The sequence below is a fragment of the Solea senegalensis genome, linkage group LG8, assembly GCF_019176455.1.
Source record: "Solea senegalensis isolate Sse05_10M linkage group LG8, IFAPA_SoseM_1, whole genome shotgun sequence".
In the NCBI taxonomy this organism is placed as follows: Eukaryota; Metazoa; Chordata; class Actinopteri; order Pleuronectiformes; family Soleidae; genus Solea; species Solea senegalensis.
Genome location: NC_058028.1, coordinates 11,236,172 through 11,262,125, shown reverse-complemented (window position 1 = coordinate 11,262,125; position 25,954 = coordinate 11,236,172). Strand labels below are relative to the sequence as shown.

General features: G+C 39.0%; 1 protein-coding gene across 4 annotated transcripts; it reads left to right on the top strand.

Annotated features, from left to right (window-relative positions):
• The first annotated feature begins 4,169 nt into the window (after positions 1–4,169).
• On the top strand, positions 4,170–25,727 carry gdpd4a (glycerophosphodiester phosphodiesterase domain containing 4a). Of its 4 annotated transcripts, none has more exons than XM_044032499.1 (19): positions 4,170–4,932; positions 11,311–11,433; positions 16,217–16,414; positions 16,608–16,713; positions 17,391–17,494; positions 17,617–17,710; positions 18,074–18,133; positions 18,245–18,343; positions 18,433–18,526; positions 19,731–19,876; positions 20,054–20,136; positions 20,407–20,557; positions 20,742–20,960; positions 21,149–21,306; positions 22,667–22,814; positions 23,463–23,545; positions 24,216–24,295; positions 24,538–24,662; positions 25,578–25,641. In XM_044032499.1, the coding sequence occupies exons 3-18, from the start codon at positions 16,359–16,361 to the stop codon at positions 24,630–24,632; spliced, it is 1,776 nt and encodes a 591-aa protein (XP_043888434.1). In that variant the 5' UTR covers positions 4,170–4,932; positions 11,311–11,433; positions 16,217–16,358; the 3' UTR covers positions 24,633–24,662; positions 25,578–25,641. The 4 variants fall into 4 exon arrangements, with proteins under 4 accessions (XP_043888434.1, XP_043888432.1, XP_043888433.1 ...); XM_044032498.1 differs by having other exon boundaries at positions 4,171–4,932; positions 24,538–24,642; positions 25,578–25,667; XM_044032497.1 differs by lacking the exon at positions 25,578–25,641 and having other exon boundaries at positions 24,538–24,821.
• The last annotated feature ends 227 nt before the right edge of the window (positions 25,728–25,954 follow it).

Here is a 25,954-nt window from a genome sequence, read left to right as displayed (position 1 = left end):
TTTTGTAGGAAATGCAGCATCACACAGATACTGTATGTTTACATGCATGGAAATGTGCATTTTATTGTTGGTGCCTTGGTGGCAACTCTGTTAAAATGAACGGTGTGTGTGTGTGTGTGTGTTACAAAATCCAAGGTTGGGTTGAATGTAATTTGTTTTCTCTTATGTGTTGTGGGCACATTTGTTCTGTCTAACAAGACATACAGAGACAGACAGACAGCAAAGGTGAGGCACAAAGGTGGGTGGTGATAGATTAACATGTCACATTATCGTGTGTGTTTGTGTGTAAATAATGTGTGTGTATGGACAAAGAGAGGGAACACATGTATTGATTAAGTGCCAGTCTTGCAGTCATGCTGTGTGTGTGTGTGTGTGTGTGTGAGAGAACCCCCTTTTTATTATTGCTCACATTACATAACAGCCTCCACTGCAGAGGACGACCACTGCAGTGGAGTTCTGAAAAAACACACTGAACACTTATCATTATCAACCATTACCAAAGTATAACAGTCTGTTAATTTATGATTGTTTTACCTATCTCCTTATTTTATTGTTGACTGACCCCAGCCCAATCTGTCTATGCCTGAAGCTAAACATGTAGTTTCAGACTAAAACAGAAAACAAGTCTTAAACTGGTCTCTAATTTTTTAAACTGTGCCTGTAAAACATCGTTAAAAAAAAAAAAGTAAAGAAAATACAACTGTTCAGGTGATAATATATCAATAAAAAATAATTTTAAGTATTAGTTTCTGCTGCTAAACTCACTAATTTCTACACATTGGACCTTGTAAGATGAGTGAAGAGAAGCCTTCCTCTTTTAGACGTGTGGAAGGTTTAATTCTGACAGCAGTGTGAAGAGATAGCAGACGCATCATTAGCTGTAAAACAGTATGATTCAAGGTGAGACTCGATGGTGTTTCCTGCTGAGAGTACTTCAGATGAAGAGTGCTGTAGCTGGCAACACTTGAGAACAAACAGCACCTGCTGGTGTCTTTACTCGTGTAGGCACAGGATGGGATAATGACAACTGCGTCAGTCTGATACAAACAGAGGTGGTGTGTGTGTGTGTGAGGACATTTTTGGACTGAAGTTTGTTAACATCTCACACTCCCGCACCAAATTCCAAAGAGATAATCTGCAATTTTACTTCATGGAGACACAAGTGTTGCCGGTCTGCTGCTGCCTTAATTGGTAAGTTTGTGTCACTGAGATATATCTGAACAAATATTTTCAGCAATGGAATAACAACTTCTGTGTCCTGATTTTGTCTTTGGTGCAGGAAATGGGCGGTTTACAAACGTAAGGTTCCTGGTGGAAAAGGCTGTCTAACAATGAAAAGAAAACATATTCTTAAGATGATGTGGACTTAGGTCTTGTTTACATTGCAACCCCCCTAATCGTGTTTTTAAACATAGCCAGGTTGTATCTAGCTTGACATGAGTTATGACTTTTCCAAAGTTGATTCAAACCACATGGAGGTGGTGATTCATGATTCAATCTGTCGCTCAGAAAGGATTTCAAAGGACATGATGGAAGTTAAAAACATCAGAAAGTCTGACCATTTGGTACAGAAACAGCCATGGACTTCTGTCGTCCATTTTGTATAAATTGTGTATAGACTACTTGTTATTCCAGGGCGTGGCCTGTAACTATAGAAAACCATCTAGTGGAAGACTAGACTAGACTTTGTCAATATGGACACACATGCAATATATAATGTGAGCAGTTGATCAAATTTGGGCTGCAGTCTAAACAATATAACAATCTATTATACAGACTTAATTTCCTCTTGTTCCCCTCTGGCAGCCATGTTTTCAGAGTGAGTGTCTCTGCAAAGTCGGTGTGCACACCTCATACAACCAGTTTAAATTAACAAAAACAAAACAAACCCATCCCTTTAATGTGTGGGAAATGGGCCTTATGTTACAAATATATGAAAATGTGTGTGTGCGTGCCTGTGTGTGTGTGTGTGTTACCTGGGAGGCACATGCCTTGTTGATCAGATAGAAAGCATTAGGATGGTGCACCAGGTTGCTATGACAACGGTCTGCGTAGGAGTTGCATAAGCACCGAGTGAGGACCCAGTGACTGTGTGTGTGTGTGTCGATGTGTACATCTTTTGTCTCTCTCTCTCTCTCTCTCTCTCTCTCTCTCTCTCCGTCTGTCTGTGTGTGTGTGTGTGTGTGTTGAGGTTTCATTGGACTTTGATTATTTTTCTCCTTTTTCTCTCTTGACAAACACCGTTTAACCTTCATATATCCAGGGAAAAGTTTGACCTGATGTGTTTATTTGAAGTCACTCCCCTGCTTTACTTTCTTACACACAGTCACACCTGGGAGATGCTGTACTAGAGCTTTTTTATCACATTACTCTTTCATGTTACTTGGCAACTGTGGTGGTGAACTTAAACTTAATTCTGAAGCCACTCAAAAGTATTAGCTGTTGGCAGGTTTCAAGGGGCTTGTCTCGTATGCACTGTTGCTATTCCTCAGTCACCAAAGGCTTTGACGTGAGCTGAATCACAACCCATTCAGTCGTATTTCAGTTCAGTGACTGTCAGACGGTCATGCATTAAGTACTGATCTAATCTCTTTACAAGTTTGTGTTTTTTGTCATGCATAAAACAGTTTCGTGCAGTCGTGCCGACCCTGCCCACCCTGAGAAGATGGCGTGTTTCCACCGGCTTGACTCGCCCTACCTCGGCATGGTTAAGTTGTGTTTCCGCTAGCATAGTACCTCTTACCAGGTACTTCTTTTAGTACCTGCTCTGGCAAGGTTCCAAGCGAGCTGAGGCAATACTATGTGTGACGTCATCAGACTGCTGGACACTGATTGGTCAGAGTGCCGTCACAGGAAGAGACGTCCGACACAAGAATCAAGCCGGACTGTAGATCAGTTAAAAATTCTTAACAATCCTAAAAACGTGGGTTAATGTCCAACAATTCCCTGGGAAATGTGTAAAATCTCTTTATTTAACAGAGGAGTCTGGTGTATTTAGGACAGCACTGCTGATCGGGAGCGGCATCACAAACCTCGCCGCTGTATTTCAGTCCAGTGTCAGACAGAGTCTGTGCTCCGGTCATGGAGGAAGTACTGAACAAATGTTTGAATTAACTTCTTATTATTCAGTTACCCTGAAAACAACATCTTCAGTGTCACTAGTCACTCGTTTGTGTGTTGAGTGTGAAACGAAGTGACGCAGTTTCATGCAGCTATGCAGTTATGACCCCGCCCATGTCGGATAGGTACTATTTTTGTTGTGGAAAACCAACCTAAACCTTGCCGAGTCGAGCCATGCTGTGCCGTGGCGAGGCGAGTCAAGGCGAGCTGGGACCGCAGTGGAAAAGGGCCAATAGTCACGAAAAACGACATGCCAGGTACTCTGAGTAGAGTCAAGCTGAGTCGTGCCAGAACTGTACATTGGGAAAGTGCCAAAAGCTTTCAAACTAAAACAAAGCCAGCATTGTCAAAGTTTTCCACTATGGTGCAAGATTATTGTGAACGGCAGGCGTATCTGGAGCAAAATATCTGCTTTCTTTAAATAAAAAAAAAAAGGAAAATATGGAGCAGTGTGAATGTGGCCTGAGAGAACCACGTCGCTGAGATTTTAACGGTGGGATTTTTCACTGACAGTAGCTTTATCATTGAATTAGCTACAGGATACACACACACTGTGATGTGAGGGAGCGTTTAATCTAAAAGGCTAAAACAGGTCATAAAAAATCAGTGTGACAGGAACATGTCTGTCTACAGGGAAAACAGGGAATATTTATATTCAGGACACACAGTACTACAACAATATGAATACTGCAACAATAAATAATTGATTGATTGATTGCTAAGCAATTACAAAATTAATTGTCAACTATTTTGAATTATCTGGTTTAAGTTTTTCTAATACAACTAGATAATTCTTCAGGCTTCTTAAATGTGAATGTATTCCAGTTTTCTTTGAAACCTAAAAAAAAACTATTTCTGTATATCAGGTTTGTGGACAAAGTGGTACATTTGAGGACATTGTCATTTTGTGGATTTGGAAACAAACCATGATGTTTTATATGAACCAGTACCACATTCATCAAGAAAATGAAGTTTAGTTAAAACATTTAAAGTAAATCTTTTACTGTGCAAAAGTCACTTGAAAGGGTTGCTCAGTAACTAAAATTGTGCTTTGCAGTTGAATGATTCCTTTTAAATTGTGTATCACATTTTGTTGTGATTTCTGTAGATAAACCGACTGTTGGAAGGGGGTTGGAACCTTTTCCTTAAAATTAAAATTAAATACATAAAAATAAACAGCTTTGCAGCAGATCTGTACTCCTTGTATATAGCGGATACTGTTACAGTAATAGATGACTAATAAAAAACACCAATCAAATCATACAAAAATTAAGAAAAAGATTCACAGTTTTTTCACTCTTCTTTGAGTTCATAAATTTGAGGGTCTTAAACAACATCCCACTTGACATGACTATCATTATTGTTCTTTAAACGTGTTTCCTATTTTACTGTTTTTACCGTGTGAGTTTGAAAGTGTCTTCAGAGTGTTGAATGTGTTGTATTTTGTTGTTGTTGTTGTTTGTAGTATTACACAATATATAACTTGTGTGAGTAGAAGAATAAATGTGTAAGAGATTCTTGGAGCAATCCGTCTTTTAGAGATTGATTGAAGTACACTGTGATGACGTAAGCAACAGGTCGACCGGTGTCCTCGCGGCTGCTCTCATGTTCTCCGCAAGCCTGCAATTCTCTCCTCACCGCTGGGGCGCGTGCATCCTGTGAGCCTCCCCGTGTCATCACACACACACACGCCCGGAGCTCGAGCTGCCGCACGAGACCACTGCAGCAAACAACTCGTGCTTCAGGAGGACGTTGTCGGACAGAAAACAAGAGTGAAGGAGCAGCGGACCTACTTAGACAAACGTCCTCCAGGTACGAAAATGTATTTTTGTTTGTTCCAGTGTTGGCGATTTTTCGCTGTGTTTGGTCTTTAAACGACCGTCACACGTCACGATGTTTATATATATATATGTAAATATTCAGGGTTGACTGAACTGAAGAGATGATTTTGAATTGTTTTGCCGTTAATGCAGTCTCTGTTTTCAGACACCGTGTGTGTGTACAGCGGCGGAAAACAGGTGAACGACATTAATGTAATTAAGCACAGCAGTTAAATCCTCGTTTACTGTCATTTTAAAGGTTTTTTGTTTTGTCATTACGTTCAGCACACAAGCTACTGCTGCTGCTGTTTGAAGCTCATTAAACGTAAAAAATAAAATAAAAGCTTAACCTTCATAATCCAATTTAATGAGATTGAGTATGATAACATTAAATTAAACTCTCACAATATTTAAACAACATATGATTATGACATTTTAACCTTTTTTTAATATTTCCAACTTATTCCGACGTTTTGTCACACAAGTCCATATTTTGTCTCATAAATATGTTTCATGTCATAATTGTGACTCAAAATGACAGCTTTTAACATTTTAATTGTATAAATCGTCAGTAATAAAATATATGAGAAGATGTTAGTGTTCAACATCTATTCACTTCAATATTTAGCCTACATTAAAATAACTAAAAACTGGACTTGTGTTTGACATTTTGCCAACTTGTATTGTTATCCAAATGGGATTTAAACTTAAGGCACATAGTTTGTATTATTTGGTTTCCTGTTTTTATGTTGTCCTCCAGGACACAAATGTGGCAGGAAGTCCGTGATTAGCACTAAACAAAAAAAAAACACTTATATTCAGTAAACACTTTAAACACTTTTTAATATATGATATTGTTCTTCTTCCTTTGGCTTCTCCCTTCAGAGTCGCCACAGCAGATCGTTTGCCAGATAGATATTGCTCTTGTTTAACAGCAAAATAAAATGTCTTGATACAAACATAAGACTCTTGTGAGAACAGGTGAACACCACGTAGTGCACCCTGAGAAATGAATTGGAAAGATAACAAATAAAAATGCCAGTAGTCAAAATAGTAAAATTAACAAGTGCCATTAGTGTGGACAAGACAGTACCTGCCCCACTACAAGCACTCATGGCGACTGTACTAATGTACCTATATGTGACAGACCACTACAAATCAGTACACAGACATAATTAATCTCTTTGGTTTCAGGTTTGCCTTGTATGCGTTTTTATTTGTCTGAGTTTAGTGTCAGGACATTCTGTTCATATGTAGGCATTTATCACCCAGCGATCTTGTTTTTTCAAGATCAGGATCAGACAATAATCTGTCGGCTATATGTCGTAATGTCTTTCTTTTGCTTGTTGTGGCCACTGAGTGACTGTTGTATGTGCCTTCAAGAAAGAAAGATATAGAAAGCTAGAGTTGCATCTTGAGTGGAGTTTGTTTATCCGGAGTCACCTCATATATCCCGTAATGTTTAGAGAATCAAATCAGCCTTCTTCTACACCTCAACAGAATTTTTAGCTCAGGCTGGTGACACAACTTTCAAAGTTGTTACCGATTTTTGAAAAGGCTTGGAGTTCACACTAACCGACTGGTTTCAGGAGATTTTTTTTAATGACTACTGAAAGTCTGAGGATCACACACCTGATGAGGGATCCCAGACTACATGATGTCAAACCAGCTGAAGGCATCAAACACTTGCCAGAGCGATGATGTTTGAGAGCGACTGTTTTGATATTTCCTACTTTGTGTCGTCTTCATCTTTTGATGCTGTCCTTTGTGCCACCTGTTGATTGGCTGTTGATAACATGTGTTTGCAGTTGGGACAGTAATCAGTACACACCACCCAATTGCTTTAAGAGTTAGCTTAAAAAAAATCAAACATGTTTGACTGATAAACCGACTGCAGATTTCTGTTTATGACTGTCACCAATTGGTGCAGACTGCAACTGTGAATCATGGGTAAAATTGGGCAAAAGGCATACTTATAAGCATATCCACGTGCTAAGCAAATCCTTAAGTCTAATTTGTGTTAGGGTTGAGGCACATGGAAGAAGAAATGTTCAGTTTTGATGCACTTTTATGCACAGACATAATGAGCAAGACACATAAATCCACTGGATCTCAAAAGAATTGTAAAACTATGTCCAAAGTGTCAAATTTGTTGAAGTGCAGTGCATTTTAGTGCATGATGATCTAGCCAGGTTACAAACAACCACCTTTATAACGTTGGAAACTTTGGCTTTAGATGTTTGATGTCACAGCATTCAAATAATGTTAAATTGTTATTGTTATGAAGACTTGACAGAGGCAGAATAAAGACGCCAACAACTGCAGCTTTAAAATTTCATTAATTATACACTTTTTGTATTCTGCTTGCTACCGTCCTCTTCACAACTTAATTAAATTGGTTTTATTACTGTGAATGAATATTCCCACAGGCTGACTGAGACCCAAGTCTAGCAGTGAAAAGCTATTAAGACCTCTTCTGATATCATTTTCTTCCATTCTTGCTGAGGCTGTTTGAGGTCTGTGATGATCACAGCATAGAGAGAGCAGTTTAATAAATAAGTTCCCTTTGTTGCTTTGGTTATAATTAAACTGTCAAATGAGGACAAGCTGTTAATTACTCACAATGTCCTCACTACAGACATTTTATTTAGTCTTAGGTTAATTGTAACTCAAGTTAAAAAGTCCCTCAATTCTATTGAGTACAATAACATATTTATTTTAAAAAAAAGACAGAACTCAGTCAATAACCTAATTTTCCACTCTCCTATTTTGCTGTTTTTTTAATACCATTGGTTGATCTACAGTTTTTTTAACCTGAACTGTGAAAGTGAACTCTTATTAAGTAGTTAGTGCTGTTTCAACTATGCTATTTCATTGTGTTTTCTTGAATATTTTATTTCATTCAGGCCCAGTGATAATACTACAGGGAATCTGATATGACTCATTTTAGTATGTGGCATGTGAGTGATTTGAATATGGATGTGCAGATTATATGGTAAATAAAACAACAACAACAACCTTACTTCCTTCTCCGGTTCTCACATTTGTCAAAATAAACATGTTGCCCACTCATACAAGACAAAATTCATGAATGTCTATTTAGATGAATTTTTTAGACTTTCATGTCTTAAAACATGTGTCCTGATGCAGTTGATCGCTGAAACAGTCTGTGCTTCTTTTTTCTTTTTTTTCTTTTTTCTTTTACTTCAAATCCCCACAATTATGTTCAGTGTGAATAACCCATTGCCAAAACTGCAAATTGTTTTATCCCACGACAAGATTTGGAATTATAGTGACTGAAAGCTGTTGGCGAAAAATATTGTGGCATAGTTTGAGATCATTGGAGAAGACACATTCATACACTCAGGACATGAATTTTCTTATCACAAAATCTGGGGGTTTAAAAAAAAAAAAATGTATTCCCATATTAAGATGCTGTTTTGTTCACAGTCTGACTTTACCACATCAGCACATGCCTGCTATGCTGGTTGTGTAGTTGTTGTTAGCTGAATTGCTTGTGTAGTTCAACAGCAACAGAGAGCTGAGTAATCTGTATACAAAGAGCTGCATTGTTTTATGTGCACTGTCTCCCCTGCTCTCTGTCCCTCTCTCCATCTCTGTATCTACAGTATTCTCCTTTTATTAGTGAGGGGCCTGTGTTCACTCACACAACTGTTAACATGCACACACAAGCAGCTGGATACATGCTGTATATCTGTGCTTTTGTTGATGTGATATTGTTGATGCTGTATGTTGTGCTTGCGAGTAGTTTGTACTTTGTGATTACGTTTACTTGTTTCTGATGTTGCATATTTATTCCACACATTTTCTAAAACCGAGAGATATTAGATTGAAATTGAATAGGACAGAAGGCCTTGAAAAGCTGAAACAACTCTTTTACTTGGCAAATGCAGATAATTTGATCAACTGATTTGTATAATGAAGAGATTCTCAGTGACAGAGGTTAAAATATCGTCTTTTTTTCAGTCTGTGCTGGACGGCAGAGACGTTAATATCAGACACTGATATTAATCATAGATAGATTTTAATGTGAGAAAATGTCTAATCTGTTAAGAACAGGATTTGCAAGGCTTTGTATCAGGGAGTCAAGATTTGCCTTTCATCTCCTTCAGTGTATTTTGCTACATCATATTTTCACATTGGAAAATGGATGAAATCACACATTGGAACGCACTGCAGCCTCCAGCTCTGTATTCTGTTCTCTGTGCTGCTGGTGCCGTTTTCATCATTACCTCCCCTGGTTTCACTCGGCCAGTCTGGGGCCAATTACATCATGCTCCAAGTTCTGCTGCTGGGCATAAAGACCCTGCACGTTGTGTCTGCATTAACTCACTGATTTAATTACTTCTAGCTCGTGTCATTTCACGTGCAAACAATATTCTATTTATTTATCCACTGTAGTCCAACCAAGATTTACTTTTACTAAACAATGTATTTTAAATCTAATCGATGTTCACATATTTCTGACTCGGCTCTCACCTGCTGCACATTCATACAACTAATGCAGTGTTACCCAGGGGATCATTGAAGTTTAATCTAATCTTGTGCATAATCACATCTTGAAACCACAGTCGTGTAGTGCCTGTGGGCTCATGCAGCAGCACAACTGGAGATTCATACATGCTGATGCTGTTCAAAGAGTGTTAAAGTGCCACTGTGACATAACCCGCAAACTATATTGTCTCTGAGTATGCAAACACATTAGCAACCTACTCAAGACATTTTCTATACCCTACAGTTCTGCCATTCACACATTCATAATGCACATTAATATGGACCACTTTTTCTGCCAGGTCGCCAGCTGTGCTCAGTACTGTCAGGTCATAATTGTCCGCATATATAAAAGCCACTTGTTGATCCTGTCAGATGAAATGGAGCCGAGGAGGCAAGTGAAACATGACAGAGCGCTAACCTTTTTCCCACCCAGCTGGGTCGGTTCCGCTCATCACACATGAAGATTTACAGTATAGCAGGTCAGCTGCAACTGTGGTGACATTTTAACAGGTGTTTTATTGTTGTAGTAATGTGCCTTTAGGTACCATTGAGAAGATAACTAGTTTCAAAAAGCAAGAGGCAGGTTCACATTTTTCCTGTTATAATTTATTTATATAAAAATTGAAAAAATGGAGACGTTTGTGATAGTCTTCGCTGTTAGCCTTGCTTGTTGTTGGTGCACTGCAGTTTCTGAACTGTTGAGTGAGCTGTTCAGAAGCCATAAAACTGCTTCTCATGTTAAAGTATTAGCTGGCACTTAGGATCAAGTTTTAATATCTCATAAAAAAACAACAGCACTGATGGAAACTGCTTCATCTGGAATGGCTTCCAAACTCTTAGACTGTTTAAAGGGCCAATAAGTCAGGCTTGTTAACAGCCTCAATGGTTCCCCAATTCATTTAGAATTCTCCTGTGTGCATGTCATTGGGTAACGAACCAGCCGTCTCTGACCTGATTGATTTGTTAAACCTGAAGATCTGCTTAGTGGCATCAACATGCATCAACAGACCCAACGAGAACGCCATGTTTTCATATCCATACCACTCCCTTGACATTTAAACGTTTTCATATAAAAACAATCTGCATCCAGATGAGCTTTTCAGCACCAGTCTTTGACATGACATTCTGCTTCAATGGGCATGTGCGTGCCATTTTAGAAAGCCAAGTCTCTCCTTTGCAGTTGTTTGTTTAGTTTCAGAGAACCCTAGCTACTCACAAGAAGCAACACTGGTGAAAAATAAGAGCAGGGATTTCTGTTACGAAAACCAATGACGAGGTGTGTCTGCAGCAGAATCTTTTTTTTCCCTTCAAAATCAAGCTTGTCAATATCCATATCACTACATCCAGAGTGCTGCAGGGTGTAGGGAAGCCCATACTGACCCCACACTCTGTGATAAATTAATTTTTTGTTTGACCTAAAACACTTGGTCTCAGTAGAGGAGAAACCGACTTTGTTTAGTAAACTCCTTCTCAACTGTCTCCTTTTGGAAAAGTAGATCAAGGCTTGTGGAAACTGGAACAGTTATGAAAATCACCCATTTTCTTGTTTTCCTGGGTCAGTTGCAGATATTTTAGACCAGTGATTCACCGTGTGAACAAAATGTTCACTGATGATTTTCAGTTTAATGCTGTTAAAGTCCTATGCAGTTGCATACTGCTATTTTCTGATGACCTTATATAAAGACTCTCCCTAAGGAACATGTAATATTTGACTAATTCCGTAATTTTTAAATTCTGCAGAGATCACACAGAAGCTTCCATTAATACCCTACTATTAATGCATTATAATTACATTTTATGGGTTAGCGTATGATCCTGGAGAAAACCTAATGGCTTTGATCATGTCTGTCAACAGGTATTTTGTACTGTTGCCCTTTCCATGGAGGTCAGGGGTCATAGTGCAACAGTGCTGGAGCTGAGATCAATGATTCTTCAGCAGGAAAGAAGTGAAGACTGAACATCTGTTCCTCACGTGCAGGTATCATGCTTTGTTTGTTTCTGATTACTTTTACTAAAACATTTGTTTTTCTTCATTTCATCATGTAAAAGACAAGCTCTGCTGCGGTTTTCACCAAAAACTTTAAGAACATTAAGTATTGCACAATATTTAGCACATTCAGTAGCCATTATATAACTGAAATCGGGTTCAAATCCTCTGTCTAAGACATTTAATACTTTGTAAAAGGTCTTTTGTTCACATTTTTGGAGAAGTTCTCACTAGTTAGATAATCACACTGTATTTTCACTCTGGCTGACCATAAACCTTTCTGTAGTGTCATTGCAGATTGAAGTATATAAATATGCTCATACAGTATTTGATGTGAAAAGCTTGAGCAGACTGGGGCTCCCTCTGTAAAGAGCTGGCTGAAAAAAGTGCTGTCCAGAAGTGTAGGTTGATGTTTTGGACTGGCCAGTGTCCAGTAGGTGTTCAGAGTTCAGAGAGAAAGCAGAACATTGACAGATGAACAAGGAAAGAAGTGAGAGACAATGGAAGAACAACTGAGGTTAATATAATTAGTTGAGAGGGAGATTAAGTCAAACAGTGAAGTCAGGAAAATATGGACAGACAGGGATGAAAAGGTAAAAGATAAAGATGGAGGCCAATTTCTGGGAAATCTAAAACCTAAAGCACAGTTGAATTAGCCAAAATGACATGGAGTATATCTCTGCAAAAACTGAACAAGCTGTATGTGAATTATCTTGGTAACAAAATAAAGATACTTGTGAGATTGCATCAGAAGTGTAAGCGTCACGGTAGATGCCATTGTGTTAGAGTAAACCTTGATTGTAAAGTGATGAAAATGGTACTGTTGGGCTGTGTGGAGTGTCCAGCAGACATGCTAATTCTTTGTTTACATGATTAGGCTGATTCCCCGGTGACATTTATCAAACATTGATACGTTACGATGTTTTCTACACCTGCTGGTTTGATTTATTGCTTGGTGATCATAAAAGCTTTTGGTCAAGTTTCTCACCTTTCTCTGGGTCTGTGTCCGGGAAGAACAGGTTAATTGATAAACAAAATTGTCTCCAGTACTAAAACACGTACTGGATCTCTAAACTTCAGCCTGTAGATTACACAGATATACCTGCAGAGTGAAGGCGCTACCAATACCATCATCACCACTCAGGAGCCCCTTCTTGTTATAAATTTAAGTCATTATTATTATTGTTATTATTATTATTATTATGTTCAATTCGATGTAGCTGAGATTGGCACAGCACCCCCCGCGACCCTCTGGTGGAGGATAAAGCGGTAGATGATGACTGACTGATGACTGTTCAATTGTCCGTTAATGAGCTTGATTTTTTTTTTTAACACCTTCAGTTGAAATCAAAAGAAATGTGTAATACTAGCAGCTCAGATACAGTATAATAAATGTATATGCTGGGGTGGAGTGGCACAGTGGTTAAGACCGGTACCCTATGTGCGAAAAACATTGTGGTCGCAATGGTCGCAAGTTCGATTCCACCCCTCACTGACTGTACTCAATTCCATTGTAAGTCGCTTTGGATAAAAGCGTCTGCTAAATGACATGTAATGTAATGTAAAAAAGCTAACAGGCTGAGCTGAGGTCTGATCAGTGCTCATGTTTTAAATAAACACGTCCTAACACTTTATAACACCTGCACCTGCTCAGTGAGAAAACAGCTGTCAAGATTCAGGTAAACGACACTTTGAGGTCACCTTTAAAGTAATTTAATATTACACTTTATTAAATTTATTAAAAGATCAAAGGGAGCAGGTACACAGACTGTAAGTGTGTACATCATTTTAGGAAAGTTGGTAAATTAATTAAAAATGTGATGGACAGCACTGTGTTTTAAAATACAAGAAACAAATATGTATCCTCTTGAATACATTTTTTGAGATGAAACTAATATTCTTCATACGACACCTTCAGGTGTGGATGCTGATCTCACTCAACATTTATATAAAAATATAAATAGACTTAGATTCTCTAAGTCTAAGTCTATTTATATTTTTATTTCCTCTGCCTTTATTTACTTTTCCCATTCTGTAATTTAAGTTTTGTGTCTCATATTGTTCCTGCTTCTGTACTCACTCTAAACTGAATATGAGTTGAACATGAGGTATACAGGGATTAATGTCACTCTGAGGAATATGTATGCTTTAGTGCGTAACAGCTTAGATGACGCATGCTGGTTATTTGCCTAAAGTTTCCACTCAAGTCTCTGTCTTTTATTGCTCCATCCCGCTTCTTACCCGTTATGTGTTTCCTCCACCTTCCTCTATTCTTCTCACAGCAGTCGTAATAACAGAGCTGATGTCACGGTTGCCATAGCAGCATGCCGGGTGAATCACCCTAGTCTTTTAGTTTCAGCGACATAACACAGACAGAAAAAGGAAATTAATACAAATTACATGGTAGAACTGAAATTAACAAATAAATGATTATACCACATGTAACTAACTAGTGTTTAGACTGACGCAGAATAAAGCATAGTTCTCCAAAGTTATGTCAAGAATGCATGTCTTAATATACAGTATATCTAACTGTACATGTGTTAAATCTCTTACTCTTACTCTTTATGAAGTGGTTAAATGGCTCAGCTGGGATCAGTGATACTCTGCCTCTGATTTGTTGTTTTTCTAGTTTTGAGCAGTAGAAATGTATCTTTTGTAGATCTTTTCTTTCTGTTATTCTGCTCTGACAATGTTTTTAGCTAAATGTTATTTCCTTTTCTTTTACTTTTTCCACATAAAAACCACTTCAGTATTTTGATTCTCTGTCTGATTCTTTATAGATTAGATGTAGAATTGGTTATTTTTGCACCAGTTCGTGATGGGGAATTTGTCCTCTGCATTTAACCTATCCTTACTACACGCCAGTAGTGAACATACACAAGTCAGGTGCAGCAGTGGGCAGCACTTATCAGTACTCAGGGAGCAATGGGGATTTGATGCCTTGCTCAGGGGCACCCCAGCCCTTGATTTGAACTGGTGACCCTCTGGTTACAAGCCCAATTCCTTTCCTCTTGGCCATGTGCTGCCATGATCTGATACCAGTCTGTCATTTACTGTGATGTTTTTGCAGTCAAAAAGTTTGCTTCTTTTTGAATAGAGGAGAATCAACACGACAGGGAACTCACCATCTGTCATGTTGTCCCACACAACTCCATCCTATTTCACTGAAGATTTTCAGTCAGGTTTTAGATTAAACCATAGCACAGAAACAGCGCTAGTTAAAGTTAGTAATGATCTTCTCTTGGCTTCAGATAATGGTCTAGTCTCTTTACTTGTTCTGTTAGATCTTAGTGCTGCATCTGACACCATTGATCATAATATACTATACTACTGCAGAGATTGGAGCAGACTCTTGGTATCATAGGTGCTGCCCTCTGCTGGTTTAAATCATACTTATCTGATAGATTCCAGTTTGTTCATGTTAATGATAAAACCCCACTACAAACAAAAGTTAATTGTGGAGTTCCACAAGGCTCAGTGCTTGGGCCTATATTTTTTACCTTAGACAGTATATGCTTCCTCTAGGGAACATTATTAGAAAGCACAACATACACGTTCATTGTTATGCAGATGACACACAGCTATATTTATCGATGAGGCCTGATGAAATAAATCAGGTTGTTCAACTCCAGGAATGTCTCAGAGACATTAAGTCCTGGATGACCTATAACTTTCTACTTTTAAACTCAGAAAAAACTGAGGTCATTATACTCGGCCCTAAACACCTCAGAGAAAAACTTTCTTATCACATTGTGACTTTAGATGACACCATGGCTGATCACCATGGCTTCCAGTTCCACTGTGAGGAACCTTGGAGTTACTTTTGACCAGGAAATGTCTTTTGATTCACACAAAACTAATTTCCACAAAAACAGCCTTCTTCCACCTGCAGAACATTATAAAACTTAGAAACATTCTGTCCTTACAGGATGCTGAAAAACTAGTTCATGCTTTTGTTACATCTAGATTAGATTACTGTAACTCCTTATCAGGATGTTCCAACAAGTCTGTCAAAATGCTGCAGCACGAGTTCTGACAGAAGCTAGAAAGAGAGACCATATAACTCCTGTGTTAGCTTCTCTACACTGGCACCCCGTACAGTTTAGAATTAAATTTAAAATCCTCCTCCTCACATACGAAGCACTTAATGGTCAGGCCCCTTCATACCTGAAAGACCTAGTCTTACCTTATCACCCTAACAGACCACTTAGGTCACAAAATGCAGGTTTACTTGTGGTTCCCAGAGTCTGTAAGAGCAGATTGTCTATGTACAGTGCCTTACATTACATTACATTACATGTCATTTAGCAGACGCTTTTATCCAAAGCGACTTACAATGGAATCAAGTACAATTAGCCAGGGGTGGAATCGAACTTGCGACCATGATGTCTTTGGTACACAAGGTAGGGTCTTAACCACTGAGCCACTCCACCCCCTCCGCCTTGAGATAATGTATGTTATGATTTGGCGCTATACAAATAAAATTTAATTAAATTGAATTCACATAGTGCACACACACCAGTGATGAGTTAAGTCAGGGGTTCCCACATTTTGTAATCACTGAACCCACAAAATAATGGTTTATGACACGTGAAGGATTTCAAGTTCCAAAACGAAAATTGTCACCAATGTCATGCAACATATCGTAAAAATAAATCATCAATAGGTTTGTGTGTGACATAGATCACATGAGTATTTGTGTTTTCTGGGTTACTTTAAGCAGGCCACATGAATTAAACCAGAACTGTCTACATCCCACCTTTCCCTGTAGGTGCAGCAGCCAAGAGTCCTGCCTTTTTTTCCCCTCTGTCCTCTCGCTGTCCTCTCCTTTCCTCATCCTTCTTCTCTCTCTTTCTCTCCTCTTGCTCGCTCTCTATCTCTGTCATGTTGGGCTGTGAGTTGAGTGTCAGCCCATGACCAGACTGAAGCTGGGGAAGTTAAAGGTGGTGCGGCGGCAGCTGCTGCAAAGGTATAGAACAATATGATATATACCATCATGTCTAATGCTTCTCACATCATCGGTTACTGTGGAAACTGTTGCAGTAATCTTTATAGTCAAGTAGCAGTTTATTAACATTTCAGACAGACACATATGTGTAGGACCTTCTAAGGTGACAGATATGTATTTATTTATTTGATTTGTTTGTGACTGGATTTACTAGATATGAACACCAGCCGTTTGTCTCTTGTCTGGCTGGACTCTATGGTTGCCAATGGAGACGATACCAAAGAGCCAGAGCACAACCAGGAGAGTGCTGCTGCAGCAAGGTGCACACACACTCATGCACATGTACACACACGAGCATCTATAGATTGTGTTGACTCTGGTTACTTTGCTGATTGGGCAGAGTTTGAGTCCCCTGCCAGTTTTCCTCCATCCAGCCTGCTGACTTTTCTGCTCACTGCTTTTTTCTGAAAATATGTCAGCACATACAGTGAACAGGATATACTTTGTCAGCTGGTATCAAAATAAACTGCTTCCATATGCTCTGTGTAATATGACTGCTTTCTCCCGTATCTGCCTGTTTGTGTAGAATCTGTTGCTGTTTGCTTCATAATTATGGTACACTAAGTCCTGTAAATATGATTCAAGATTCAAGATTCTTTATTGTTATTATGCAAGCATAACAAAATTTCCTCCCAAGACTCTCAGCACACATTGAAATGTCCTAAATAAAATAAAAGCACTTGTAGAAAAAAAGAAAATAAAAAATAGAAAAATAGAAATGAACAAAACAGAAAACAAGATAAGATATTGCAGGTGAACAGTGAAGAGAAATGTATGTACAGGGGATGTTTATGTTATGTTTACAGGGGATGGGGATGTTTATTTTGACTTAAAATCTATACATGATACAAACATTTGGTTATATATAGCCACCATAAGTGCATTTTAAGATGAAGTTGTTAATGACTAAAATAAAGAAGCTGTCCATCTGTTACAGGTGGAGTGTGGCAGTTTTGGCCTCCTGATTCTCACCTTCTTCCTGAGTTTTGTTTTCCTGTATTTCTGGAGTGAAGCTCAGAATGACTACAATGACTTTGACTGGTTGGTTACACAAACATTCTCACAACACTTTCTATGATTTAATTGTGTTTTAGGGCATCTGTTGTGTCATTTTAGTAAGAGGCAGGTTTATTGTATGTTCTGTTTTCCATGTGCTCCTTCAGGTTTAACTTTGGGACTCTTGGCTTCTGGTTTCCCTGGTCCCTGGTCCTGCTGGTTGTTGCTGCTGCTCTCTTCACATACATTGCTCTGCTACTGGTGTGCACTTTTGGTGACAAATATAAGACTTATTTTGAAATACAGAAAAATATTATTCAGAAGAAGTGGAAGATGAATCTGCATCAATTGTGTATGTTCAGTTTTTAAATTTAAATAAATTAAAATAATTTCTTCCCTACTTCCCTCTAGATTGCTATGAAAATATAATATTTTTTTCTTTTAGCTATAACCTACATCCGCAGAACATTTTAGCAAAATCTGTCCTTTACATTTTGAATTGTTCTGCTCAGAGAAAAACAAACAAACAAACAAAAGGCAAACATGGCCAAAAACATCACCATCAAAACATTGGTTCTGGGCAGCTAAAAGTAGCTTGTCTTTTATATTAATCTCCCTGTTCAGGTGCTAGCAGTGTGTCTGCTTTCTGAGGGTCAGAGGCTTTACCTACACTGGAGCCACAAGGTATATATATACTGTGTATATGTATATTTATACTGTGTATATATAGATATACTCACAGAATGAACAAACAAATACTGACACTTGTTTGTATTTTTCTGTCCTCCGTGTCAGACTGGCATTGTGGTGACATTGGCGTTCTCCGTCATAGCCACCGCCATCCTGTCTGACCTCTGGAGCAAAGAATGGAAGACGCTGCTCCTGTCTCTGCAGGTTAGCCAAGAACCAATTACAAGAGAGAGTTTAAAAAATCATTTAAAAATCATTCATTTTTCTCTAATCTTTCTCTTATTATCATGTAGGTGACGGCGCCTTTCCTCCACGTGGCTGCAGTGTCACTAATGGCCATCCTCTCCTGGCCAATAGCATTACACTTCTTTCGTATGAACAGGAAAGGTAAAGGTTTGCTCATGAGTATTTACTGTTAATGTTTTGCCTCTCTGTAACAATGCACAGGTCATTATGGAACATAGAAAAGAAAATACTTGCAGGTATCTGGTATTTTCAGAGTTATAATCTTAAAAAACCTGGGTGTTCACTTCTTAGTCCAGGCCACCACACAGCAGACAAAAACACATAGCACTGATTATCATGTTGATGTAACGCTGTAAATACAGGAAAGTAAAAAGACTCAATGACCTTGTTAAAATTATGTAATTATTTCTGTCTGAAAGTGCACAGTTTCTTCTCTAAAAGCTTCTGTTGTCATAGCGATGAGCTGCTCCGCCTGCCTGGAATACAGCCTCTCTAAAATCAAACACTCCCCTCAGCAGTGACATGTCAGCCATGAATTGTACATCTCCCTGTTATCCATCTCTCTCTCCCTCTCTCTGTCTGTCTTCTTTGGTCTCTTGAGTGTTGTGGCCTCTTTTCATGTTGCTCTGCCTGTTTGTTGCCACCTCTTTTTTCATGCTTTTTTTGGCCTCTCTTTTTGTCTTTTCCTCTCTACTGAATGACTTTGACCTCTGTGGCTCTCTCATCCCTCTTTTCTCTTAGTCTTGGGTTGCCATGGTGATTTAGCCAATGAAGTGATGCTGAGTCATGTCTGGGGGTCTTTCCTGACGGGGCAGGGGATATTAGAGAGAGAGATTTGCAAACAGGATGTAGTCTCTCTTTACTGCACTGAGATGAACTTGCTTGCTTCTTTGCTCGTATCCTTGCTCCCTGTCATTCTTCGTAAGATCCAACTATGAAGTTGTGGTTTAGTTTTGTCCCGTCTCTAGGGAGGATTTATTCTCTGATCAGGCAGCTGTCATTGTGTACGTTTTCTCTGTGGCTGCTACTCAGTACCACACCAGACCAGCATTTTGAGCTTATCAAGGAAGACTTACTGTACATTAAACCTAATAAAATCTGATTTCTACTCTAGGACACACTCTAGGACATTTACCTTGAATTATTTGAATTAACAGTGTTGAACTTTTGCATAACGTTTACACTAATCATCTATAAACAGATTCTCATAATCAATTTTCATCGGGTACGGATTTAAAATTGTCAGTGTACATAGAGGTGAGATTTAGTAACAAGAAAAAACCAAATCCTAAACAAATTTTGTGTGTAGTGATTCAGCATCGTTTTGTTGTTGTGTGCCCTTCAGTGCGTCAGGTGGCTGTCCTGGGTCTTTTCCTGTCTGTGTTGTTCTCTCTCTACCTGGTCCCACTGGGAATGTACTCACCCTGCATTAAAGAAGCAGGAATGCTGGGACCGGCCCCAATGCTCATCGGACACAGAGGAGCTCCAATGGTAAGACTGACCTGAATCAGTGTGTAGCTGTCCCACATCTGTGTAAAGCCTGTCTTCTGTTGGTTCTGATCATTTTTTCTGCTCATTGAGCTGTTTGTTGTGGCTCATTGTTATTATCAGTTTTAAAATATCTCTGTCTCACTATAGGTGTGTGTGTGTGTGTGTGTGTGTGTGTAGCTTGCTCCTGAGAACACTGTGATGTCATTTGAGAAGGCAGTGGAAGTTGGGGGAGAAGGACTGGAGACTGATGTCACCATCAGGTATTTACTCATCTTTGTGAGGTCCAAAAAAACCTACAAACCTGTCTTTGTGAGGACATTTTGACCTTTAAACGATACATGTCTGCAACAACTGTTCAGGCATTAAAAGATAGTTTATTAAAGTTTGGGTTAAAAACTGTGGACTATCAAATGCTTTCATTGAATTAAATCTTCTTTGTCTCTTAAGTAGTTGCAAATTTATTGTATTCTGCATTTTCTCTTTCTAACAACCTCACTCTTCCCATTCTTACTCTAATATTCTGTTTGTAGTTATGATGGTGTTCCCTTCCTAATGCATGACTCCACTCTGAGAAGAACCACTAACGTTGCTGAGGTTTTCCCAAACCGAACACATCTCGATGCCTCCATGTTCACCTGGGCTGAACTGCAGCAGCTGAATGCTGGTGACTGGTTCTTATCGGTGAGACCAACAAAAAAACTTGTAATTTTTCACATCATTTTTCTTTTAATTAAAAACAAGAGGTTGACTGAATTACTGAATCTCAACATTCTAAATATTTTTAATTTACAAAATAACAGCTTGCTGTAGCTTTGTGTTTTATATTATGATAACTCAACATTTTTATTTAATATTTTTTAAACAGAGAGATCCATTTGGCACAGTGTCCTCCCTGTCTGAGTTGGACCTCTCCCAGGCCCAGAACCAGTCTGTACCCTCACTTTCCCAGTTTCTGGAGGTGGCAGCTCGTAGCAGCAAAATTGTGTTGTTTGACCTGCGTAGGCCACCATATGGACATCCTTATAGTGAGTCATACATCAACACCACACTGCAGGTGGTGCAAGCGCACATCAACTCCTCACAGGTAACTCTACACAAGTGTTCAAATAGACATTTATTTATTTTAATGTGTGTTTTTTTTTTAAATCCCAACTATCTTTTTTATTTTATTTTAGTTTTGTTTTTATTCGGCAACAGAATTTAGGCACTCCACTGAATCTTGTCTTGCGTGTGCCTGTTTGTGTGTGTGTGTGTGTGTGTGTGTGTATGTAGGTGTTGTGGCTACCATCTGAGGACAGGGAGTTGGTCCAGGCGGTTGACCCAGATTTACAGCAGACCTCTGGGGTAAAAGCTTCAATTCAAGAGCTGAGAGACGGCCACATCACCAAACTGAACCTGCACTATAGCACCATGTCTCAACAACAGATCAGGTACACACACATACACACACACACACACACACACACCCACACACACTGGAACAAACAATCTTAAGCAGAAATGTTGTGCTGTGGCAATGTAACAATGATTCATTCACAAATTAAGGTTAAAATTATTTGATTTTATCCTCATATAACCTTGGGGTCTTTTACCAGCTTTTTGTCTTTTATTATTATTTTTTTTATAATTTTGTCTATGTCAATGCATATGGCATGATGATGATGACAGAAAAAAATAGGAGGTTCAGAGCATGCGAGTGTGAAGTTCATGGCTGGAGTCAGTGGAGAAAACCAGGAGAGACGTTACATAAGAATAAGCAGAGGAAAGAAAAATGTTGGCAAAGAAACAGTTATTCATTAGAGGAGAGAAATGGTTTGAGTCCGTGAGGAGAAGCAGTGGAGGAGGAGGCACAGGTGGGAGATGTAATTAAAATTTAGTGGAAGGTTCCAGTGTTGACAAGTAGAACAAGAGAGAAGAAAGGGAGCCACTGGAAAGAAAGAGGTGAGAAAAACAGCTGAGTGACTCACACTGTCAGTTTTGTTTTTTTGTTGTTCCCCTTTTAACATTGATTCATATTCACAGTGATGTCTCATTGAAACATGAGAATATCAGCTCTGATGGCTCTGTGTTTGTCACTGTCGGGTGAATCATGTTTTATTGTGTCATAAACACTTTGCATGTTGCACATGGTTTTTTATAATCAGAATAGAGAAGAAGTGCGCAAACTTTACATGTGTTTTGTAATGTAGTAATGTAATTATATTATTCAGTATGAATTATGTAAGCTTTTAATTTCGCTAAAATAAAATGTTCAAACTTGTTTTTTTAACCCTTGAAACGAATTAATAGAAATGTCTGCATTATGCAACCGCAGGTTCTATAATCTGGCAAAGAATAATTTCCAGTTAGCTTTGTTCTTCCTTTTGTTAGCTAATCAATAGAGATGTGCATCTCTCCCTGAAAGCACTATTTAATATATATATATGCATGTGAAATCCAGGGAAGATGCTTGTTATTATGTAACAATTCAATCGATTATGCCCATAATGTTTAAATAAAACAGCGTTTCAGCGATCGGCATTTTTTCCACTTCATAATGTAGTTTAGTGTTTTACCCAAATTATTTAATCTTATGAAGAAACACATAGTGAATCTCCTGAGAGTCTTTTATGAGTTTGATGAGACACAAAGAGGAAATACAGTAACAGCAAAGCAGTCTTAGTATACCCATTCATATCATGAGACTCCGGACCATCGATCAGGTCATAGTGCATTTAAATCGATACAGTGGTATGTGTATTATTGTTTTTGTATCTCTGACCTCCCCCTCTCTCCCCCTCTCTCTGTCAGTAAATACCGGTCAGTGAACATCAGCACTAACCTGTATGTGATCAGTCAGCCGTGGCTCTACACTCTGGCCTGGTGTGCAGGAGCTCACTCTGTCACCACCAACTCCATCCACATCCTGTCCAACACTAACAAGCCACTCTTCCTCATGGTGAGCACATTCAAACATTCACACTCGTCTTCAGTCCTCACTCTTTGTGCTGCTATTGCATTAAGTTTTTCCCTACCGTAACCAAGCAACTGTTTAACAGGGAAAATAAAGCATTTCTTTTGTTGAAAACAAACGGATGAAACTGACATCAGACAGCTGCTTAATGAAGACATCCTTTGTAAAGTGTGGGGATCCACAATGGACATCAAAAAATGGTGAAACTAAACAACAAAGTCAATCACCTTATGTATTCTCTGTTAGCAGAATCACATTTTCAGGTGTGTTGGTTATTTTTAAGCAATCAGTGAAAAAAGTTTGATCAAAACTTTCACCATTATTCCATGAGACAAATAAAAAAAGCAGAAAATTCTTAACCTGCTCCAATTAGATTAAAGCTACATCCACACTGTGTTTTCATTTAAAAATGAATTAAGATTCATCTGCTGATCAAAAAGCTCCAGTAAATCTCCAGTAACTCGTTTGATCAGGGTTCTGATGTGTGTTTAACTCTTAAATGTCTCTATGCTTTATGATCACTTGATGGAAACATTATTCACACATTCACACTTGCTCGACTCTGTTCCTGTGAATCTGAGGATCTTTTCTTTCAACAAACGTAATCATGCTTCTTTGTCCGTCTCTCTCCAGACTCCTGATGAATATAGTCTGATGTGGATTCTGACCGATGCCGCGTCTGCCTTCCTCATCATGGTCATTTTCATATTCCATTGGTGCGTTGACACACATGCACACACATTTGCTGCCTCTGCTAATTGTGATGTCTGGAGTTTGGTTTGGTGAGTCATCTGGCTGCCAGTTTTATTCATATTTAAAATAGAATAAATCTGTATTGTCCACTAAGGTGGAAAATTGTCTTTGGCTCACTTTTAAATTTTAAAATAAGATTTAAAAGTATAGCAGTTTAACTGAATGTCCAAGGACACTCATGGATGGTTGGCTAATATTTTGGCTTATTTAACAAATTAACTTGGATGGTTGAAGGTTGACCTCAGTTTTACCCGTGGACACACAGTTAACCCACAGGTGGTACAGGTCATAAAAATCAGACAGTCAGGTGTTTAATGGTGGAAAAAATTATAACAGAAGTCCAACCCCTCGCAGGCAACATCCTGGAGGTTGTTTTTGTTCATAATCTCAAGTCTAATGTGTTTACACAAGAATTTTCAAGACCCATTGCTCACCTGGGGCTCATGATCCACACACACCTACACACACACACACACACACACACACACACACTCCGTTTAATGTGTGCGCAGTCTACATATAGTACACATCAAAGCAGATACAATGGTACATGTGGCAGAGCGACACTGACCCACCTGGTTATCCTCAGCTCCACTGACCTTTCTCTTTGGTGTGCGTGTGCGTGTGTCACAGGTGGAGAGAGAGAGGTCTGCCTTTCTGGTCTGGCAGCCGTCAGACTCATGAGAACGGGCCGTACAGCAAGTTTAGGACAGGTATGAGAATATTCCTCTTCTCCTGGTGTGTTGTTAGATTTTTATGTTAATACATAGTCTCTCACACCTCTTCTCCATCCTGAAGTTAACATGTCTCGTCTCTGCTGGAGTGAGAGAAAAACTATTTGAAATGTACTTCTATTAAGTTGAACCAGCAGAGACGAGATAAGCTTTCATGATTGTTGTCTTTGCGTGCAGTGATTTCCTGCTGTGCGTGTGTGTCTGCATGTTGTTTGTGTCAGACTCTTGGGAGGTCATCTGTGTTCGCTGGAGCCCCCTCCACTCTGACCCTCCTGCTGGAGCCTTCATCTCCCTCCCCTTGGTCTTCAACCCATGAGTCCCTGCATGTCAGTCCCTCAGGAATCTTGTATGAACCCCAAACCCTGTTTGACTTTCACCAGCTCACATCAAGATCTATGTTGTTAAACGACACCTCGAATCATCAGAACAGACAGTCTTTCCATCATTTAAGATTTAAATCACTTCACTTAGTGAGCAACAGCAAAGGATGCAGAAAATGTGAACAGAAACAGGACACAGTCAAGTACGTGTATATTTTGTCAAGAGGTGATGAGTGATGAGAAATTCAAACCAGTGCTGATGGTGTGGATTTTCTTTCATGGTAACAGCTTATCTGAGTATCTGATAGTTCAGGTTTCTTGAAGTGTAGACGTAAGGGCTATTGACAGTCAAAGCTGAGCTACATTTTATCCCTTTCACCTAGAACTTGGCAACCTCATTCTCTGTGATGGTTTCCAGTGGGGGAACACAAGGGAAGCAGATTTGGGCCACTTCCACAGTGAGCTGTTTACAAACTGATATTAAAAGAAAGACTGTCTAACAAAATGGAAAATATATTCATTAGTTGGTGTACACTAAATTGTATTAGTTTAGCATTTAGTTAAGTACCTTGTATCTGTTTTTCCTGCCGGTGTTTTCAGTGAGCGTGAACCTGAAGGTTATATGCTGGAGGAGGTGTCACAGTACTGTCAGTGACCTTTGACCTTTCACAAAGACAATTGCTTTCTAAAAGAGTGCTACAGTTTATGAGGCCTGTAAATAACACTTTAGTACAACACATGAATGTCTGTATCATGAACCAGCCTCAGCAGTCCACATCTTCTACCCCTTGAAAGGTCACTGGTGGAATCATGGATGCATGACACTATCCATCCCAACCCTTGTATGTTTCAGCCCCATCTCCACTAGTTTAGTTTTACCCACAATGCTGCTTGACATGAAAAAAAAAACTAAACTGTTTGATCTTTACCTCCCTGTGCAGAGTTGAGTGATGTGTGGTCCATCTCCAGTGTCAACATCCGGCCTGACGTTCGGAGTGCGCCCAGTTCACCCATCAACCCTCACCTTCCCACCATCACAGAGGAGTAACCAGGAGAGAAGAGAGGGAGAGAGATTGACAGAGAGGGAGAAAGGGGAGACTGAGACAGAGAGAGAAAAAGAGAGAGAGGAGGAAAGATAGTGAGAGAGGAGAACATTTTATTTTGAGTGTCAAATCAACATTAATAACTAAATAAGCTAAAATGTATTGGATAAATAATTGTTTATTTTGCATTGGAATTCAAGTCTCCATTTTATTATTATATGTTCTTCTGATTATAGTTATTCAAATCTTATTTAATTTGCTCTCTGTTCTCTAAG

Excerpts from the sequence above, each read along its gene's own strand:
- gdpd4a (XM_044032496.1), top strand. The coding sequence starts at position 16,359 with ATGACCAGACTGAAGCTGGGGAAGTTAAAGGTGGTGCGGCGGCAGCTG. Across the intron at positions 16,714-17,390 it reads GAGAGTGCTGCTGCAGCAAG|GTGGAGTGTGGCAGTTTTGG; the intron begins GTGCACACACAC and ends CATCTGTTACAG. Across the intron at positions 20,137-20,406 it reads GAGACTGATGTCACCATCAG|TTATGATGGTGTTCCCTTCC; the intron begins GTATTTACTCAT and ends TTCTGTTTGTAG.